The sequence below is a fragment of the Pseudoliparis swirei genome, chromosome 18 (genome assembly GCF_029220125.1).
Source record: "Pseudoliparis swirei isolate HS2019 ecotype Mariana Trench chromosome 18, NWPU_hadal_v1, whole genome shotgun sequence".
NCBI classification, from domain to species: Eukaryota; Metazoa; Chordata; class Actinopteri; order Perciformes; family Liparidae; genus Pseudoliparis; species Pseudoliparis swirei.
The window spans coordinates 29,207,174-29,229,439 of record NC_079405.1 but is presented as its reverse complement, the minus strand read 5'-3'; the positions used below and the strand labels follow the sequence as shown (position 1 = coordinate 29,229,439).

Here is a 22,266-nt window from a genome sequence, read left to right as displayed (position 1 = left end):
AGGCTGGAAAGGGTCCATCGGGTTCCCTGTGCCATCAAACCACAGAAAGCCCCTGGCCCCTTGTCTCTGACCCCTGACCCCTGGCCCCTTATCCCTGGTCCCTTATCCCTGGTCCCTGGTCCTGCTCCTGGTCCCAGCCTCCAAGCCCTCTCACCCGATCATCGATGGAGGCCTGGTGTGCACGGTCTGAATGTTTTGCATGGTCTACAGACCCGGTGGACCGGGAGCGGTCCAGAGGAACCATTATAGACTTCTGCCGGTAACATGAACCGGACCCTCATCCTGGACTCCCACCACCCGCACCCGGACCCCCCAGGTCCGTGTGCGGGAGGTCTACAGGAGGTCTCCAGGAGGAGGTCTACAGGAGGTCTCCAGTGTAATGTAATGGTACTACTTTATAGACATGCGGAGTGATACGAAGGCATGTGTTATCAGGGGAGGGGGCGTGTACAGTCGTCAGTCCGCTCTTGGAGTTACCCGAATCCAGTCAGTCACGGTGTTATGTATGTTTAAAGCTAATAAAGATACTTGGAGATACAACGGGCTCAAACCCTATTATTCCATAACACTACATCCAGGAGGTCTCCAGGAGGTCTACAGGAGGTCTCCAGGAGGTGGTCTCTAGGAGGTCTCCAGGAGGTCTCCAGGAGGTGGTCTCCAGGAGGTCTCCAGGAGGTCTACATGAGGTCTCCAGGAGGTCTACAGGAGGTCTCCAGGAGGTGGTCTCCAGGAGGTCTCCAGGAGGAGGTCTCCAGGAGGTCTACAGGAGGTCTCCAGGAGGTCTACTGGAGGTCTACAGGAGGTCTCCAGGAGGTCTCCAGGAGGCCTGACGCATCACGACCTGGCGCTCACTTGCACGTCTCCTCGGTCATCTTGTCCGGGTCCGTGCAGGCGTAGAACTTCCCCTGGAGGAGAACACGTCTCATGAGAACGTTTACGTTGCTAAGCAACGAGGTCCGTCGTGCGTCTCGGCCTGCTCACCTTGAACAGCTGGACTCCGATGCAGGCGAACATGAAGTCCAGCAGCATGGTGACCAGCACGATGTTCCCGATGGTCTTGATGGCGACGAACACACACTGGACGACGTGCTGCAGGCAGACGCACAGAGGTCATCGGGGTCAGGACCAGCTGCAGCTCATGGAGCTCAGAGGAGGGTCAGTAACACGCGACACTCGGCCCATTCACAAGTCTCTGAGGGCCACACACGCCATCAGCTGATTGGAGGCGTGTACGATGAACCAATCGGAGGCGGAGCAGTCCTGTAAGCCAATCACATCGTGTTGGTAAACCGCAAGTTACGTATGTAACTATGGTTCTATGAATCCTGGATGACCGCCAGAGGCGGTGCTTAGCACTGGATATCTTCCGGCCTCGGAGTCCCCTTGGGGAGAAAACGATGGATGCGATAGTCAGCTCAATGGACGGCATGGGACGAAGGCCACATTTGGCCGTGTCCTGCATGGACGCCGAGGTTCGGTGATCTGTCGTAAGATGGTAACCCCTCAGTCTCTGGAGGGGAGACTGAAAAGGTGGCAGGGCCGGGAATGCCCCTGAAGAATGCACTAGCGTGACGTGGGGTTCCGGCTGCTGTATATCCAGCAGTTCCTGTGCCCTGCGAATGACGAACCCGATGGGGCCGTCGACTGCCCCCTACAAGGGGCTATGGCCTGAGGAATGGGAACCAGGCCCAGAAGCGTGGGTGGGCCGCTTGTCCCTGTCCTCCAGTAAGGAGATTGGTGGACACTGCCACTGGGATGTCCTCCCTTGGGAATGGATCAGCCGTGGGTGGATCTGATGCTTCAGTCCTCCCTGCACTAGGGTGGCGATTTATCTGAGCTAGTTCTGCGGTCAGCAGACCTACTCTATAAGCTAGCATGCCCGATTGCACTGCTAGGGGAGCCCCTGCGGCTCCTAGCCGGCGCTTGTAACTGGTCGGCTGGCCTGGAGCTGACCTGACCTGTCTGTTGGGGTCCTAGCAGTAGCCAGAGCGAGCGCACTCTGCTACTGCAGCCCAGGTCCTGTGGAGCAGGACAGAGACAGCCCGTCTAGTGAGGGGAGAGCCACCGCTGCCCTCACTCGTACGGTAGCTGTAGCAGCTAGGGTCGCAGCAGTAGCCCTCTGCTACTGCGGCCCAGGTGCTGAGGAGCAGGACGGAGACAGCCCGTCTAGAGCGAGGACACCTCTTCAATACAGTAGCTGTGATTACTGGTGTCCTACCAGTAAACTTAAGCGAGAGCACTCTGTTACTGTGGGTTAACGGGTTCCGTGCAGTTTTAGAAAACAGTTTAGAGAACAGCCTCTCTAGAGAGAGGAAGTGAGGACACGCCTGACTAGTCCAGTAGCTGTGATTACAAGCATCCCACGAGTAGCCTGGGCGAAAGCACTGTGCTCCGGGGGAGCAGGTCCTGTGGAAACAGTCGCAGTGAGAGGGCAGGTCTCTTCGAGGACCCTCTCCACTAGTATGACCACTGTACTTACGGGTGCCTCCCAGTAAGCCTGAGCGAGAGCTCTGCGCTACTGTAGACGCTGATCCCGTGAGCACGGGTCAGAACCCAGCATGTCTAGTGAGAGTGAGGACACACTTCACTCGTCTGGTAGCGGTCAGCGTTAGCGTGGCATCAGTTAGCCTGAGTGGAGACGCTCTGCTAGCTGCAACAGCGGCGATGTCATGGAGGTACACGTGCAGGATGCATCAGTATCGACTCATAGCCTCCTTATGGTGCGTTCACACCGGACGCGGCGAAAAAATTCTCGACGCATCTGACGCAGCAGTCTCGACGCGCGTCGAAAAAAGTGTGTTCACACCAAACGCGTCGGACGCGTCGGGGGCGGAGTCATAAATGGGTCGAGGAACGACAGGACCGCAGAGGACTTCCATTAGTGGACCGAGCTGCTCTCCCACTGCGCTGCTCTCTCTCTCTTCTCTCTTTGATACGTGTCTCTGAGACTTTTCCACCTCCGGCGGCAGATCTCCTGCCATGAAACACATCTGCCGGCGGTTGGTTGATAGTAAAGTACAACAAATAGCGAGAATAAAAGCAAATACATACATTCAAAACGTACCAGGTCGTCCCACGCTTCATCTTTATAGCTCCGGTTTCGGGAAGCATAAAGAGTCGTGTCATAAAGTTCGGGGTGCCCACAGACGGCGACAATAATCTTTTCCTCCATTTTTTCGACCGGCAGGACGATGACGAGCGGAGCTGCTCAACGCTGATTGGCTGACGCAACTATGACTCACGCGTCTTTGCTGCCAGAGTTGGGAAATTTGAACTCGCGCGTCAACGAGCTGCGTCTGTTCGCGCTGTTCGCTGAGTTCGCCCCGAGACAAACCCTCTGTTCGTGCTGCTTCAAACGCGTCTGACGCGCTGCTCGCTGGAAAATACGCAGCTACGCAGCTTCGACGCAGCTTTGCATTGACTTAACATGTAATCTCGACGCGCGTCAAAATGTTGACGCGTCCGGTGTGAACACACCATTAGCGTCCCCCCGGTGAGCCTGAGCGGGACGCTCTGCTCACTGGAAGCCGGTAGCAGTGTAGCAGTGTGGCATCCAGCCGCAACGAGCGGACGCGCTCTCGTTAGCGCTGTAATCGCCCACCAGTAGCCTGAGCGAGAGCGCTCCACTACTTGGGCCGAGGTCCTGTGGAACAGGAGGTAGCTGTCGGATTTAGCGTAGGCTCCGTTAGCCTGAGTGGACACACTCTGCTAGCTATGCACGGCGGCAATGCTACCAAAGTCAACACACACGCTATCCCACCGCTACAGAGAGCCGGTCGCGCCGGTGTAGCAGCACCGAGCGGACGTGCTCCCGTTAGCACACAGTTAGCAGGAGCGAGAGCTCTGCTCCTGTGGGATATGCCGTCATAGACAACAATTGTATTCGATCTCACCCGATTGAAGCTTCGCGGTGAAGGCGCTCTGGTGAAGACCGAGAAAGACCCGTGCGTTCTCCGGTCCGCCTCGGAGGAGGAGAGCTCGTCGCAGCCTCTGGAGGGCGACGGATCGCAACTCCGACCATTTGGTCACAAGGCTCCCCGCGACGAGCTTCAGTTAGACTTCAGCCTTAGCTGATGCTAACGTAGTAATTCCGTTAGCCTGCGTTTGCGAGAAGATGAAAAAGGACTGGTCTCGGGATGACACCGGAACTTATACCCGGTGGGCGGGTCATCCGAGGTCACGGGTGACTTTGTCGTTATTAATACTCGACCTGCTATGCGCAAGACGGAAGATATCCAGTGCTAAGCACCGCCTCTGGTGGTCAGGAAGGATGAAATAGAACTTTAAATACGTTCTCCTCTTGGGGGTTCGGCCTTCTCAGAGATCAGCCTCACGACTGTTAAGAATATATATTCTAGTTTAGCATAGCCTAGTATTGTTTGCATAAATATTATGTGTAAGATGGAAAACACTGAATGAGAGTTGAATACCTCGGCAGGGCACTCTGGTGTCTGAGCTGATCTAAAGAAAGATAACAGTGACACCTAAGGAATGTTGATGTAAACCCCCTTCTGCACTGCACTCATCAAAGAAGATGACTAGAGAAAGAGCTCATTGTATTCATTGTTTAGAAAGAGCAATCACAGTCCTTACCTCATCGGGAGGATAGATAAAAAGGGTCCAGATGGGGCCATTTATTCTCCTTCTTAGACACTTTAAACCCTCACTGTCTCTCCTCACTGACCCCCCCTTTCACCGATCCCCCTCGCACGCACACACTCACACGCGGCAAGAAGCCCCCCCGTGTGTGAACGACCTTCGGAGAGAATCCAGGCCTCATCCCTGAAGAGATAAGGCCCAAAGGGAGTCGTCTTGCAAGACAGGGACTACGGAATCAACACTCTTCTTCTATTTTTTCACCTCTTCTGTTTACATATATTCATGAGCTGGCCACAACATCCAATGAAGGGACGGCAGAGGCAGGAGCTGGCAACAAGAACCAATGAGAAGACACCGCCCCCTTATGCTCCTGTCCAATCAGAACTGTTCGTTTCGGCTATTTAAGATGGCCGCTCACTAGGAGCGCGATCCCTTTTGCAGCCCTGAAGGCATTGGTAGTCAGGTTTGGATTTGGGTCCATGCGCATGAATTGTCTATTTTGTATCTTGATTTTGAATAAACGCTTTATAGATTTAAAGTAGAAGTCTACCGCTCTTTCTTCCAGTGAGTCCTGTCCAGGTGGTGTGATGTTGTCCAACTCCAACAAATGGTAGCAAGAGAATGGTTGTGAAATCCGGTCCAGAAGACCTGAGAAGGACGAGCACGAGAGACCCCCGGACGGACCACTGCGTTCAAGGCCCACTCCAAGAACCCTGATCAAAACACCGGTGTACAAAATAAGGTAGGACTGAACCTATTCATTTAAATCAGTCAGATTGAATACTCTAAATTTGATCAGGAGTATTGGAAGTGAGTATTGAAACTGCAAAATTGTTTGACTTGATTTTAATAGAAATAAAGCGTAAAAAGGGAAATCACGATACAGTTTGACACTAAAGTCCTCTAATAGAAGAGAGGCCGGCGGGTAACGTTGGAGAGTCGGCCCCCAAAGGAACCGGGGTCGCGTAGTTTAAAGTCCTCTAATAGAAGAGAGGCCGGCGGGTAACGTTGGAGAGTCGGCCCCCAAAGGAACCGGGGTCGCGTAGTTTAAAGTCCTCTAATAGAAGAGAGGCCGGCGGGTAACGTTGGAGAGTCGGCCCCCAAAGGAACCGGGGTCGCGTAGTTTAAAGTCCTCTAATAGAAGAGAGGCCGGCGGGTAACGTTGGAGAGTCGGCCCCGAAAGGAACCGGGGTCGCGTAGTTTAAAGTCCTCTAATAGAAGAGAGGCCGGCGGGTAACGTTGGAGAGTCGGCCCCGAAAGGAACCGGGGTCGCGTAGTTTAAAGCCCTCTAACAGAAGTGAGGCCGGCGAATAACGCTGGAGAGTCGAACCCTGAAAGAAACCGGGGCCGCGTAGAAATTAAACACATGTGTAATGCATAAACTGTGAATGAATGTTGAATACCGGTGGTGAATAAGTGTTGTCAAAGTGGAATCAACAAAGCAGAGTCGAAACCTCACGGTGTCAACGCAAGCTCTAGCCTGTTGAATTTCACGAGTGATAAATAAGGATTTATTGTTTTGAAAGGCACGCTGCCGAGTAAAGAACACATTGTATGGCGATTATGTACTACGTTTAAAAGCAGTTACGAGTTTGAGATTGAGGAGGATACGGAGAAACAAAGAGGTAACTCCGCTTAAAAAAGAGCAGAAAACGTAAACAAGGAGGGGGAGAGGAGGAGACGAGCGGCTGCGCGTTCCCGCGGAGCGCACGCGCCGTCACAGACAGACAGAGCCGCCCCTCCCTTTCCACTTAGCTGCGCGCGCCGCTACGGCAGGATCCCAGAGCGAGCTAAGTTGAGAGCAGCACGAGAGCAGAACAGTGACAAAAGAATTCCTTTTAAAGATAAGATATAGTGTTGGGTTTACTATTGGTTTTGAGAAACAATAGTGGTTATTATTACAGTAAAGCCGTTAGGCGTACGAGTAATTGATTTCTCAAACACCGTTTCAAAACTGAGGTTTTTATTTTAGTCGGTTTCAAAGGATAGTTTTGGGTTTACTGTTTTTGAGAAAAGACAGTGGTTATTATTACAGTCGTCCGTTGGACGTACGAGTAATCAATTTCTCATGAGCTGTTAAGAAACTGACACCTATGTATGCGATGTGCAAATGTTTTGTTTTTTCCCCATAAGCTGATAGTGTGTGAACATCACCTTTCTTTACCTATGTATGCGATGTGCAAATGTTTTGTTTTTTCCCCATAAGCTGATAGAGTGTGTGAACATCACCTTTCTTTCTGAAACATAGTTTTTAATAAATACGTATTTTTAATATTAACAGAAAACGGACATTTGCAGATACCCAGATAAAGATAAAAGAACACAACAACACATAATGACGAGCCCACCCATAGGAGAGATGACAGTGCGAGATTGGTTGAAAGAACGAGTGAAGGACAGAGCAGGCCTGAAGTGGGCAGAAGTAAGCAAAGTATTCAAAAGAGTAGAAGGAAGTTGGATACAAAGGGGATGGTTAAGACCAAACAATTCTCTCCCCAATGAGGAAGAAAGAGAAAGCATGAGGAAAAGCATAGACAAGGATGTAGAAGATGCAAAAGACAGATATAACCAGATAAAAAAGGGTGTGAGCACAAGTTCAACCCGTAAAAAGGCTGAAGTAGAAATAACAGAGGCTGAGGAAGAGAAGCAGGTCAAACAATGGGCCGTCGAGGAACTGGAACGTAAAACAAAATCCATAAGAGACGGCAGGGTAGAGAAAGCTCAGCAGCAGGACAGCAGGTTATACCCAAACCTAAAGAACACTGATCTAAAAATAGACAGCAGAGCAGGCCCGACAGCGCCTCCATCATATCATTCAAGCAACCCATTCATACAGATGCCGGTAATAGAAGTGGCAGATGGAGGACTAAAGGCCTCCATCTCAGGCATCGTAACACTGAATGCAGTGCAGGGACAGGTGAATGCAGACTTTAAATCCAGAACCCCAGATGACAATGAGAGACTAAGCGACTTGTCAGGGACAACAGAAGGACTGGAAGACATGACTGGACATACAGAAAAAACACTAAGTAACCAACAAGCACAAGGTGAGCGTGAACAGAGAGCCCTCCTTCAAACAGGCACAAGCCATCCAATCACACAGCACACTAGCACACCAACAACAGTCGAGGTTGAGAGAGAAAAGCTGGCCAAAAACAATAGAGAACGCCCCCAGAGGAGACACAGCTTAGACGAGGAGCCTGAACCGCGCCAAAGCCTCACAGGAGAGATGCTGACCTTAATGATAGAAGAACTTGATAGACAGGAAAGAGAGAGAGAAATCAGAGGAAAAAGAGACAGTCAGCAGAAATCAGATAGTGACAGAAACAAAAGTGACGAAACTAGGTCAGCAGAGGGAGACAGTGAGCCAGAAGAGCATGATGACCAGCCTAGAGCAGGTGACTCACCACTAGGTAATGCTGTCAGCTACAATGTGTGTGGCAGACTTGAACTCTCCCCTCCCCCTGACCCCTCCCCCCTCAGAACCAGGTCAGGTCATCAGTATGGAAGAAGACGCTCGCAGGGCGCACCTGTTTACAGGGACCCCATTTTTTCTGACCTTTCACCTGTCCCACAACTCCCTTTGGTGCAAGCCCCCGGGCATGCCGCAGGGGTCATGGATTATGTTCCATACTCACCCGTAGACACAACAGCGGTACTGGCGACATTACCCCCCCTGATGAACGGGGCTGATGAGTGGATTGCAGCACTTAAAGTGGCCATTACTGGAACAGACTTGGCTCTAGGTGACTTTCGCCGCTTTCTGGCAGGATGTGTGGGTACAGCAGCCGCTCAAACAATTTGGGAGAAGATAGGGATTACAGAGAAAAACCCACATAGCATGATTCAGAATAGATTCCAAGAAGCACTCTACGGAGCATTACGAGGAAAATACCCCAGTAAACACACAGCTACCGCAGTCGAGGATTTTTCCTGGAACACAAAAGAGTCCCCAGTTGCATTTATGGCCAGGAGTGAAGCCGTATGGAGAAAGGCATTTGGAGAGGAACATACACAAACACCCCCAACCAGAAAGATGTATCGAGCCATGGTCATTAAGGGACTGCCAGACACCGTGCAGGCTCAGCTAAAGAATGTAGTGAGACTAAAAATTTTGTCCCAGGAAGTGTGGACTGATAATGTAATGCACTTCCTAGAAAGCGTAGCTCCAGAGGTCCCAGAGCCCACTAATGCAGAAACTCTAAAGTTAGAGCTACTGAGACTACAGATTCAAAATGAAAAGAAAATCGCAGCAGATAACACTAAAATAGCCAAAGATGACAAAGTACAGAAGCAGCTGGTAGCCACACAAGAACAGTTAGCGAGCGTACTGGAATCCATGCAGGGATCAAAAAATAGCTACAGTCGTGCAGGCAGTACAACAACAATTGCCCCCCCCCCTCCTCCTTTCTACCCTCCTCAACCCACATGGTCCCCACAGATGATTCCCCAGCCGTTGAATAACGGGTGGTACGGACAGACTGATGACACACGACACCATAACGACCCCAACTATATACCTGGTAGAGGAGGCAGGAGAACAGGCCCATACAATTGCTACTACTGTAATGAGCCAGGGCACTGTGCCAGAAACTGTAAGAGGAAGAGGAAGAGGAAGATACAGAGGAGGAAGTTATGGAGGACCTGGAGGTTACAATGGACCCCAGGAAGCCCCTGTACAACAACAACAGCAGACTTCCACACAACAGCCCCCCTCCCTGCAGCAGCCTCCACAGCAACAGACCCCCCCTCAACAGCCCCCCCCTCTGCAGCAGACAGCAGCACAACCACAATACATCATAGTCTGTATCCAGCCCCTCCTCCAAATCCATAAGCACTGATCTATCAACAGCCACAGCAAGCCACGTTTGCACCGCTTCAAGCTTAGTTCCCTCAAACCTTATGTCCCACAACAGGTGGGTCAGCAGCCCATAAATGGGGCCCATAACAGAGAGATAATATGCATAAAAGAAGCCCGCTCAGGAGTAAGAGGAGTAACTACTGGGGCAACGGAGGCTTTAGCCGAGCATTAATAATTTTTAAGTATAGTCAGGCTGGACATTGAGCTAATTTTGTCCTAATCCACCACAGGGTTAGCAGGCTCAGTCAGAACCACTTCAGTACTCTCATAATGTCTAAACCCCGCCATAACAAGCACCCAACACATAGCCACAGCCACAAGGCAACAGTGATCCACGGCACCAGGCCCGGACCAGAGACACAGAATTAGGCGTGCCCAGATCCAACAGCTGACAGCGAACTGTACTCACTGAACAGAAATGTGCCACACCCACTAGTCACCCAATGATTCAACTGGAGACTAAAGAGACACTGAACAGGAAGCAAAGGGTCCGGTGGGACAGAGTAGATGATGATGACATCACACCTCTGCATGACAACAGCCAGCAGTGGAGACTTTGGTTCAAAGTCCTGCATCCCTACTCGCCACCAGGGACCAAAGACATTGTGCCCTTAACTCCTCCTTGATACAAGATGAGATCTGAGATCCTGAGGACTGCCTGCAACACGAGATTGAGGTTCATGAAGACCCAACTGTGGAGGCTTGAGATCTATGCACTGAACAAGGAGTAGCAGCGCCAGTGAATGAACACCAGAGTTGCAGATTGAATGCAGTCGTTGACACCGCAGCTCCACATCACAGTGTTTGTCCAGAGTGGAGGCACAGAGAAGAACAATGGTGAAAGCAGAGGCTGATGCTACGGACTGGGTGCACAAACAAAATGAACACTTGCATTACTCCACATTTGAGAACATGTAAAGAACTGCACACACATCGGAGGTCCAGTTAATATTAGAGACACATGCTTAGATACACACATAGTAGAGAACACTGATCATGGGGATACTGACAACATGCTTAACTTATTTTTCAGACATTTTTAGGACTGAAGGGTGAACTGATGTGTGACTGATTCTGATAGCTCCCATAGAGGTAGAGTTAAAACTGCGCGATTCCAATTTAATCATCACCAGCATCCCTTAAGGATGGAACAGACTAGATATATTTTTAAATCATAGAATGGTTGTTATAGGCAGGTGTACTGGAGGACGAGGGCTCCTGGAATACATTAATTAATTAAATTTCGTAAAACTTGGAAAATGGGCCTTGATTTGGGGCCAATAAATAAATGTGTAACCCGTTCTTTAATAATTAGGCCGACTTATTATGACATTCCTTACCCAAGCACAATGATGACGCTGTGAGTTCAGACAAGACATGGTTCTCCTGCATTGATTGACAGACGCAAGCATTTTTATTTTATTTCTCTCTTTCTTCTAGAGGTTGACTGTTTATTAAGATTATTATTATTGAAAAGGACGGATTTAGGAATTCCATCCTATTTCAAAAGAGGATAGAAGCACACAACAATCTATGTTGAGGACAGACTATTGAGAGGAGGGCCAGACAAGTACAGACTAATAGATCAGATATCAGCAGGTTTAGAATCAGGGACTCAGAGAATCATAAAATAATTTTTGAAATCATAAATATGCTTGATAAATGAAAAGATGCAATCTTATTTGTGTTCCTTCCATAGTTGTGGTGATAGTAGATGGGGTTCAACGTCGACTGATTCGAAGAGCCGCCACTCCTGTACACATAACTTGCAGTGTTTGATCACACCATATAGTGCACACATGCACACACTCAAGGTACAGAGTTACAAGACGCATCAGGTCCGACAACGGAACACATTTTAACAACAAACTGCTGGGGAAAGTTGATATGCACTGGGCATAACCTACAAGTTTGGGTCTATATATATCACCCTCAGTCTCAAGGATTGGTCGAGAGAGCCAATCAAATGATTAAAAGGAAAATGTATATGCTTCCACTAGGTACTGATGACCATGAGAGCAGTACCAGGGGGGAAGACGTCAACAAGTGAGTTGTTAACAGGAAGAAGTATGCCAGAGCCACCCAGAGATGGAGGTCATATGCCACCTCTGGATGTCTGTAAAATTGAAATGTCAGAATACATAAAAGCTCTAATTTCTCTCTCACCAAAAGCTCTCTCAAACCAGGTTGTTCGAGCCCAGACGATCGATCAGGAGGCAGCAGAGCCAACCAAAGTAAAAGTAGGTGACTGGGTCAGGGTCAGGGTTCACAAGAGGAAGTGGACTGAGCCTAGGTGGACTGGTCTGTACGAAGTGAAGGAGGTTACTTCACACATGGTCCAGGTCAAGGGTAAGGCAGAGGCACCTTGACACCACCTGACACATTGTGCCCCAGCCACCTGTCCAACAGGGACATTGACAGAAACACAATCAGATCGAAAAATGTTGATGCCACAGAGGTCGTTCCGTAGGTGTATCGGGGATCCTGATAGCCCTGCTAGAAGGCCCCCCCGCAAACCACTATAGGAAACGGCTGGAAGTCAAACCAACACCTACAAGAAGTTGAGAAATATTTCTAGAGAGCACATTCACACGGAGCAGTCTATTGCCCAATCACAGGTGATAGTCGAGAGCTAATCAACAATTGAAGCAATTGAGACAATGATGGCTAAATTATCCTCAGAGGAGGGAGAACATTTCTCTCCCATGAGTTATTGACATGAAGACCCATGCGGTCTACAAAGAGTTAGGAGACAGTCCTAGACTTGACATATTTCAGAGAAAATTCTGGGGAAACTAATAACTGACCAGATCTAAGTTTTTCTCCAAATAGGTTGCTGAAGCCCAATAGGAGCCAGCTGATGAGTCATCAGTGGAACCAGGTGACTGGGTAAGACTCGAGGTTCACATGGGAAGTGGACTGAGCCCAGGTGGACAGGGTGTTTTGAAGTCATAGGACTTCACAGCGCCCTCCAGGTGAGAGGCTTCACCAAGAGAGGAGCACCGTATAACACATTGTACATTTGCAGATCAGCTGTTCACTGTGTGAGACTTGCCATTAGCTGCACCACCAGGTGCGACTGTTTGTTTTCCATGATGCTTTCAAGGCACGAGAGAGGAGGGTGCTGGACGAATACCTGCCTGCTATCAGATCCTAGTAGGATTTGAATATTTCTATGCCCTAGTCAAGGGCCACAGATAGGATCAATTACGTTTATCATAACCAGTAAAGATAAATAAAGTTAGATTGGATTGGATAAGTAATTGAGACTCTGTTGACGACGGATGGCCATTTAATAGATGATTCCTCCCACACGGGTGAGAAGCTGTTCCTCCGACTCAGTTAAAGATTGCAATTCAAGCCTAGAAAGTATTAGATACTTATTAAATATAGAAATTAAAATACAATTTTTCATAGTCAAGTGTCACATTCTATATAGAGCCGGCCTAGTGGCTGTTGTGTTGTGTTTTCTCATTCTCTTCAACAGCTACACCTGACGCTCCAGCATCGACCTCCATCGTGTGCTGACTGCCTGCTGTGAGGACCTGCCATGAGGAGCTGCCCACAGGAGCATCGGACACCATCATCACCCGGCTGAGAGACTGAGGAGCCAATGAAGAGCACGCTCTACCACCCACGATGCTGCCCATGAGAGTCATGTCGAATCCAGGACCCATGCGACACCAGCGGAGGAAGAACAACAGAGCCGACCAGGACGATCCGGACGAGATCAAGTTCGAGACCACCGGATAAAGACCCGACGACAGCCATGGACAACGTTGACCCACAGGGAGCAGACATCACAGACGAGGACCAGGAGTACCAGGAGGACGCAGACGACGTCACAGAGAAAGAAGCAGACGATGCTGTCGCAGACGAGGATGAAGCAGACGATGCTGTCACAGACCAGGATGAAGCAGACGATGTTCGCAGACCAGGATGAAGCAGACGATGCTGTTGCAGACCAGGACGAGGCAGACGACTTTGACCCAGCCAGGGTTGAAGCAGATGGGATGCAGCGGGGACAGGATCGTCAACCAGTTTTCAGGCTGCCAGCCTGCACCCCATCATCGGCCGTCAGAGTGCAAGACCCGGGCCAGCCTAACCACCCTCAATTTCACCTCTTTCCTTCCACACCTACACATTACAGATTCAATACATGCAGACCCTGTGACTCCCCCGAGATCGAAGAGTTAGTTGGGTGGGTCGGGTGCCACGACAGGAGCCACGCCCCTATTCCCATCCCGAACCGAATGAGACTCTCACCTAGAGAAGCAGGTATCGAGACAGAGCCACTGTACGCGATATGGCACGAGAATTATCAGTACCTACAACGCTGGGCTATCACACATCCCTTTTTCACTGGTTACCCTCCCGCAAACAGTCTCACAGGGTTGCAGATCCTATGGGATCTCAGTTTAGGCAACGCCAAGAAGGACAAACTTCAGGTCAGACAGTACAACTGGCCATACCAAGCAGTCGAGGACTGGGCGGTCATTAGTACGGTAACACAGTGCTCCACGGTTTCTGGCCTACAGATAACTCTGGGTATGGATGTTGTGATATGTACCGGCGCTCCCTGTCCCTTTGACATAGCCCCAACTTTCTATGGGATGAAAGAATGGGAAAGCGTGTCACAAAATGGACTTGAGCTCCATACAAGCAGGCCTCAGTACCCGCCTTCTTCCCCTCCGGTTCTCCGTTGGGCACAGCGAGAGCGAGACGAGAGGGAGACAGCCCCTCTCCTTCCCCCACCGGATGCTAGGGAGAGAGCCGGAGACAGGGAGATCCATAGGCGCCTGGCAAAGAGAATAAAGTTCATCCAGACCATGGCACGTAAGATGAAGATCTGGCATGGGAAGGGAAATAAATATTCCCGGAATAAGGGTTCACATCCAGCGGATGTGAAAAGAGGGATTTGTTAAGAATATATATTCTAGTTTAGCATAGCCTAGTATTGTTTGCATAAATATTATGTGTAAGATGGAAAACACTGAATGAGAGTTGAATACCTCGGCAGGGCACTCTGGTGTCTGAGCTGATCTAAAGAAAGATAACAGTGACACCTAAGGAATGTTGATGTAAACCCCCTTCTGCACTGCACTCATCAAAGAAGATGACTAGAGAAAGAGCTCATTGTATTCATTGTTTAGAAAGAGCAATCACAGTCCTTACCTCATCGGGAGGATAGATAAAAAGGGTCCAGATGGGGCCATTTATTCTCCTTCTTAGACACTTTAAACCCTCACTGTCTCTCCTCACTGACCCCCCCTTTCACCGATCCCCCTCGCACACACGCAGGAAGAAGCCCCCCCGTGTGTGAACGACCTTCGGAGAATCCAGGCCTCATCCCTGAAGAGATAAGGCCCAAAGGGAGTCGTCTTGCAAGACAGGGACTACGGAATCAACACTCTTCTTCTATTTTTTCACCTCTTCTGTTTACATATATTCATGAGCTGGCCACAACATCCAATGAAGGGACGGCAGAGGCAGGAGCTGGCAACAAGAACCAATGAGAAGACACCGCCCCCTTATGCTCCTGTCCAATCAGAACTGTTCGTTTCGGCTATTTAAGATGGCCGCTCACTAGGAGCGCGATCCCTTTTGCAGCCCTGAAGGCATTGGTGTCAGGTTTGGATTTGGGTCCATGCGCATGATTGTCTATTTTGTATCTTGATTTTGAATAAACGCTTTATAGATTTAAAGTAGAAGTCTACCGCTCTTTCTTCCAGTGAGTCCTGTCCAGGTGGTGTGATGTTGTCCAACTCCAACACGACCTCGGGGTGAGGTCCAATCCACAGAGACGTTGAGCTCTTCAGATAATATGATGTCTCCTGACTGAAGTACCTTGAGTCCCTTGGCTCTGTTGATGGCCCTCAGGGGCCGGAGGACCCTCAGCACCCGGAGGATCTTCACCACGGAGATGGCACTGGACCTGGAGCACACAGACAGAGGCTGACTGCGCGGCCGAGCTGCTCCGGTGCGGTCCAGTCGGTTCTGATCCTGGAGACGAGCAGCTCTCCAGGAGGTCTCACTTACTCCATGCCCATGGACAGGAGGGACACGCTGACCACCAGCAGGTCCAGGATGTTGAAGGAGTTCCGGCAGAAGGACCCTTCGTGAAGAATTGCGCCATATGTGGTCATCTGGAAGAGAGTTATTCCTCATGAGCGCTACGGGAAGCTAGCAACTACAAATATGGGAAAACCCCCTCAAAGCTACCAGCGTGAGCAGGAAGGTTCTAGAAACACTCTGAACCCTCGTCATGGGCACCAAGCCATTGAAACCAGATATCCACGGAGTCCACCTGGTCACATTCATCCATGAATAATGAACTCATGTATTCATCCTGTATTTATTACTTGGTTCCTTTATTCATATATATATACGATATACAATATGAACTTTAGAGGTAATTACCTTGAGAACAATTTCCACTGTGAACACAGACGTGAAGACGATGTCGGCGGAGGCCAACACCTGAGGACACAATGTTGTAATATCAATAACGACATCATATCCAGACGCCGCCGCTGGGAGGGAGGCGGTCACTGGACACCTGGTTCCTGAAGGACATGGGGTCGATGGGGTCCTCGGCAGCCAAGGAGACGGAGGACAGCAGGATGAAGAGGAGGATGATGTTGGTGAAGGTTGTTGCGTTGATGATACGATGGCAAAGCTTCCGGAACCTCAAGGTCACAGAAAGAATTCCCAAGTTAGAGGACGGGAGGCTCTAGAAGAACCAGGAGGTCTCAAAGATCTGGTCTCATCCGGTTCTAGACTAGAGAGAGGCTGCAGGAGGACGCCTAGGAGACACTGAGCTCCTCTCTCCTTAAGGACGCTGAGGAGACACTGAGCTCCTCTCTCCTTAAGGACGCCTAGGAGACACTGAGCTCCTCTCTCCTTAAGGACGCCTAGGAGACACTGAGCTCCTCTCTCCTTAAGGACGCCTAGGAGACACTGAGCTCCTCTCTCCTTAAGGACGCTGAGGAGACACTGAGCTCCTCTCTCCTTAAGGACGCTGAGGAGACACTGAGCTCCTCTCTCCTTAAGGACGCCTAGGAGACACTGAGCTCCTCTCTCCTTAAGGACACCTAGGAGACACTGAGCTCCTCTCTCCTTAAGGACGCCTAGGAGACACTGAGCTCCTCTCTCCCTAAGGACGCCTAGGAGACACTGAGCTCCTCTCTCCTTAAGGATGCCTAGGAGACACTGAGCTCCTCTCTCCTTAAGGACGCCGAGGAGACACTGAGCTCCTCTCTCCTTAAGGACGCCTAGGAGACACTGAGCTCCTCTCTCCTTAAGGACGCTGAGGAGACACTGAGCTCCTCTCTCCTTAAGGACGCTGAGGAGACACTGAGCTCCTCTCTCCTTAAGGACGCCTAGGAGACACTGAGCTCCTCTCTCCTTAAGGACGCCTAGGAGACACTGAGCTCCTCTCTCCTTAAGGACGCCTAGGAGACACTGAGCTCCTCTCTCCTTAAGGACGCCTAGGAGACACTGAGCTCCTCTCTCCCTAAGGACGCCTAGGAGACACTGAGCTCCTCTCTCCTTAAGGACGCCTAGGAGACACTGAGCTCCTCTCTCCTTAAGGACGCCTAGGAGACACTGAGCTCCTCTCCTTGGACGCTTAGGAGACACTGAGCTCTCTCCTTAAGGACGCTGAGGAGACACTGAGCTCCTCTCTCCTTAAGGACGCTGAGGAGACACTGATCTCCTCTCCTTAAGGACGCTTAGAGACACTGAGCTCTCTCCTTAAGGACGCCTAGGAGACACTGAGCTCCTCTCCTTAAGGACGCTGAGGAGACACTGAGCTCCTCTCTCCTTAAGGACGCCTAGGAGACACTGAGCTCCTCTCTCCTTAAGGACGCCTAGGAGACACTGAGCTCCTCTCTCCTTAAGGACGCTGAGGAGACACTGAGCTCCTCTCTCCTTAAGGATGCTGAGGAGACACTGAGCTCCTCTCTCCTTAAGGACGCCTAGGAGACACTGAGCTCCTCTCTCCTTAAGGACGCCTAGGAGACACTGAGCTCCTCTCTCCTTAAGGACGCCTAGGAGACACTGAGCTCCTCTCTCCTTAAGGATGCCTAGGAGACACTGAGCTCCTCTCTCCCTAAGGACGCCTAGGAGACACTGAGCTCCTCTCTCCTTAAGGACGCCTAGGAGACACTGAGCTCCTCTCTCCTTAAGGACGCTGAGGAGACACTGAGCTTCTCTCTCCTTAAGGACGCCTAGGAGACACTGAGCTCCTCTCTCCTTAAAGACGCCTAGGATTGATTGATTTGATTGATTGATATATTTATTTGTCGTTTGCCAGAGTACAGGTACAAAAGCATCGAAATTACAAGAAAGGGTGGATGAAAGATTACAGCATAACATGAGGGAAGAAGGCGAGAAAAAACACCAACCCCCCGACTATGCCCCGAGAGGGGTACAGTGTGGAGCAGGAAAAACACCTGAGCACATAAGCACATACATTTTAGACATGACTTGCGTAGGAAGGGGAGGGAGGTAATCCAACAACTGGGTGATCTAAGCCCATCCATTGGGGCAGAAGGTAACCAGCACCGACAAGCAGCCAGCCGGTCCGCGCCAACACAGCAGCGCCAGCCACAGCCCCGTCCGTCCCACTGGGGTAAAAAGCAGGCGAAGGCGGGATGGGGGAGGAATGCAATCAGTATTATTGAAAGTTCGTGTGTGTGTTCTGGTATGTCGTCCTCCCCAGGCCACAACAGACAGAGTTCTCAGTCCGCAAGATGGTCGTTGCCATGGAGATAGCCTTGAAAGGTCCTGGGAGAAAACAACCACAGGTGTCTGTGGATAGGGGGAAGGGAATGAGAGAGGTTCTCACTTCAGCGATCTTCAGGGGAGTTGTTGTTCCAGTAACGGCCTTGGCCAAGGCACCGTTCTGGTTGAGGAGCAGCAGATAAGATTGGGATTGTTTGGTCTGCCAGCAGCTACATCCAATTTGCGCACCTGCTATTCCACCACTTTCCTCTCTCCTTAAGGACGCCTAGGAGACACTGAGCTCCTCTCTCCTTAAGGACGCTGAGGAGACACTGAGCTCCTCTCTCCTTAAGGACGCCTAGGAGACACTGAGCTCCTCTCTCCTTAAGGACGCTGAGGAGACACTGAGCTCCTCTCTCCTTAAGGACGCTGAGGAGACACTGAGCTCCTCTCTCCTTAAGGACGCCTAGGAGACACTGAGCTCCTCTCTCCTTAAGGACGCCTAGGAGACACTGAGCTCCTCTCTCCTCTCCTCTCTCCTTATGGATGCTGAGGAGACACTGAGCTCCTCTCTCCTTAAGGACGCTTAGGATACACTGAGCTCCTCTCTCCTCTCTCCTTAAGGACGCTTAGGATACACTGAGCTCCTCTCCTCTCTCCTTATGGACGCTTAGGATACACTGAGCTCCTCTCTCCTCTCCTCTCTCCTTATGGACGCTTAGGAGACACTGAGCTCCTCTCTCCTCTCTCCTTAAGGACGCTTAGGATACACTGAGCTCCTCTCTCCTCTCTCCTTAAGGACGCTGAGGAGACACTGAGCTCCTCTCCTCTCTCCTTAAGGACGCTGAGGAGACACTGAGCTCCTCTCCTCTCTCCTTATGGACGCTTAGGAGACACTGAGCTCCTCTCTCCTCTCTCCTTATGGACGCTTAGGATACACTGAGCTCCTCTCTCCTTATGGACGCTTAGGAGACACTGAGCTCCTCTCTCCTTAAGGACGCCTAGGAGACACTGAGCTCCTCTCTCCTCTCTCCTTAAGGACGCTGAGGAGACACTGAGCTCCTCTCTCCTCTCTCCTTATGGACGCTTAGGAGACACTGAGCTCCTCTCTTCTCTCTCCTTATGGACGCTTAGGAGACACTGAGCTCCTCTCTCTCTCCTTATGGATGCTTAGGAGACACTGAGCTCCTCTCTCCTTAAGGACGCCTAGGAGACACTGAGCTCCTCTCTCCTTAAGGACGCCTAGGAGACACTGAGCTCCTCTCTCCTTAAGGACGCTGAGGAGACACTGAGCTCCTCTCTCCTCTCCTCTCTCCTTAAGGACGCTGAGGAGACACTGAGCTCCTCTCTCCTTAAGGACGCTGAGGAGACACTGAGCTCCTCTCTCCTTAAGGACGCTTAGGATACACTGAGCTCCTCTCTCCTCTCTCCTTATGGACGCTTAGGAGACACTGAGCTCCTCTCTCCTCTCTCCTTAAGGACGCTGAGGAGACACTGAGCTCCTCTCTCCTCTCTCCTTATGGACGCTGAGGATACACTGAGCTCCTCACTCCTCACCGCTCTCCTTATGGACGCTTAGGATACACTGAGCTCCGCTCTCTCCTTAAGGACGCTGAGGAGACACTGAGCTCCTCTCTCCTCCTTAGGGCTGACTAGGACACTGAGCCTCTCCTCTCCTTAAGGACGCTGAGGAGACACTGAGCTCCTCTTTCCTTAGGGATGCTTAGGAGAAACTGAGCTCCTCTCCTCTCTCCTTAAGGATTTAGGATACACTGAGCTCCTCTCTCCTTAAGGATGCTTAGGATACACTGAGCTCCTCTCTCTCTCCTTAAGGACGCTGAGGATACACTGAGCTCATCTCTCCTCTGAGGATACCAAGATGTTAGGACACACTGAGCCCTCTCCTCTCCCTTATGGACGCTTAGGATACACTGAGCTCCTCTCTCCTCTAGGATACACTGAGCTCCTCTCTCCTTATGGACGCTTAGGAGACACTGAGCTCCTCTCTCCTTAAGGACGCTTAGGATACACTGAGTCTCTCTCTCCTTAAGGACGCTGAGGAGACACTGAGCTCCTCTCTCCTTATGGACGCTTAGGATACACTGAGCTCCTCTCTCCTTAAGGACGCTTAGGAGACACTGAGCTCCTCTCTCCTTAAGGACGCTTAGGAGACACTGAGCTCCTCTCTCCTCTCTCCTTATGGACGCTTAGGAGACACTGAGCCTCTCTCTCTCTCCTTGGACGCTTAGGAGACACTGAGCTCCTCTCCTCTCTCCTTAAGGACGCTGAGGAGACACTGAGCTCCTCTCCTCTCTCCTTAAGGACGCTGAGGAGACACTGAGCTCCTCTCCTCTCTCCTTAAGGATGCTTAGGAGACACTGAGCTTCTCTCTCCTCTCTCCTTAAGGACGCTTAGGAGACACTGAGCTCCTCTCCTCTCTCCTTAAGGATGCTTAGGAGACACTGAGCTCCTCTCCTCTCTCCTTAAGGACGCTGAGGAGACACTGAGCTCCTCTCCTCTCCTTATGGACGCTGAGGATACACTGAGCTCCTCTCTCCTCTCTCCTTATGGACGCTGAGGATACACTGAGCTCCTCTCTCCTCTCTCCTTATGGACGCTGAGGATACACTGAGCTCCTCTCTCTCTCCTTATGCACGTTTAGGATACACTGAGCTCCTCTCTCCTCTCTCCTTAAGGACGCTTAGGAGACACTGAGCTCCTCTCTCCTTAAGGATGCTGAGGAGACACTGAGCTCCTCTCTCCTCTCTCCTTATGGACGCTTAGGAGACACTGAGCTCCTCTCTCTCTCCTTAAGGACGCTTAGGATACACTGAGCTCCTCTCTCCTCTCTCCTTAAGGACGCTGAGGAGACACTGAGCTCCTCTCCCTCTCTCCTTATGGACGCTTAGGATACACTGAGCTCCTCTCTCCTCTCTCCTTATGGACGCTTAGGATACACTGAGCTCCTCTCCTCTCTCCTTATGGACGCTTAGGATACACTGAGCTCCTCTCTCCTCTCTCCTTAAGGACGCTTAGGATACACTGAGCTCCTCTCTCCTCTCCCCTTAAGGACGCTTAGGATACACTGAGCTCCTCTCCTCTCTCCTTAAGGACGGGGCCTGAGGAGACACTGAGCCCTCTCCTCTCTCCTTAAGGACGCTGAGGAGACACTCTCTCCTCTCTCTCCTTAAGGACGCTTAGGAGACACTGAGCTCCTCTCTCCTCTCTCCTTATGGGCGCTTAGGATACACTGAGCTCCTCTCTCCCTTAAGGACGCTGAGGAGACACTGAGCTCCTCTCTCCTTATGGACGCTGAGGAGACACTGAGCTCCTTATGGACGCTTAGGAGACACTGAGCTCCTCTCCTTATGGACGCTGAGGAGACACTGAGCTCCTCTCTCCCTTGGGCTTAGGAGACACTGAGCTCCTCTCTCCTTAAGGACGCTTAGGAGACACTGAGCTCCTCTCTCCTTAGGACGCCTAGGAGACACTGAGTCTCCTCTCTCCTTAAGGTCGCTGAGGAGACACTGTGCTCCTCTCCTTGACGCCTCTGAGGAGACACTGAGCTCCTCTCCCTCTCTCCCTCTCTCCTTAAGGACGCTTAGGAGACACTGAGCTCCTCTCTCTCCTCCTCTCCTTATGGACGCTTAGGATACACTGAGCCCTCTCTCCTCTCTCCTTAAGGACGCTTAGGATACACTGAGCTCCTCTCCTCTCTCCTTATGGACGCTGAGGATACACTGAGCTCCTCTCTCTCTCTCCTTATGGACGCTTAGGATACAATGAGCTCCTCTCTCCTCTCTCCTTATGGACGCTTAGGATACACTGAGCTCCTCCTCTCTCCTTATGGACGTTTAGGATACACTGAGCTCCTCTCTCCTCTCTCCTTAAGGACGCTTAGGATACACTGAGCTCCTCTCCTCTCCTTATGGACGTTTAGGATACACTGAGCCCTCTCTCCTCCTCTCTCTCTCCTTAAGGACGCTTAGGATACACTGAGCTCCTCTCCTCTCCTTGGGCGCCCTAGAGACACTCTCTCTTATGGACGCTTAGGAGACACTGAGCCCTCTCCTCTCCTT

At 50.9% G+C, this 22,266-nt stretch overlaps 1 protein-coding gene across 3 annotated transcripts in view; it reads right to left on the bottom strand.

Annotated features, from left to right (window-relative positions):
- LOC130208009 (dihydropyridine-sensitive L-type skeletal muscle calcium channel subunit alpha-1-like) overlaps positions 1 to 22,266 on the bottom strand; it is a 52,432-nt gene that overhangs the window by 17,891 nt on the left and 12,275 nt on the right. For all 3 annotated transcript variants that reach the window (XM_056436857.1, XM_056436856.1, XM_056436858.1), the window contains 6 exons: positions 16,020 to 16,149; positions 15,881 to 15,940; positions 15,500 to 15,606; positions 15,308 to 15,395; positions 982 to 1,089; positions 853 to 905 (listed from right to left, as the gene is read on the bottom strand). In XM_056436857.1, coding sequence (XP_056292832.1) covers positions 853 to 905; positions 982 to 1,089; positions 15,308 to 15,395; positions 15,500 to 15,606; positions 15,881 to 15,940; positions 16,020 to 16,149 — 546 coding nt within the window. The remainder of the gene's footprint in view (positions 1 to 852; positions 906 to 981; positions 1,090 to 15,307; positions 15,396 to 15,499; positions 15,607 to 15,880; positions 15,941 to 16,019; positions 16,150 to 22,266) is intronic.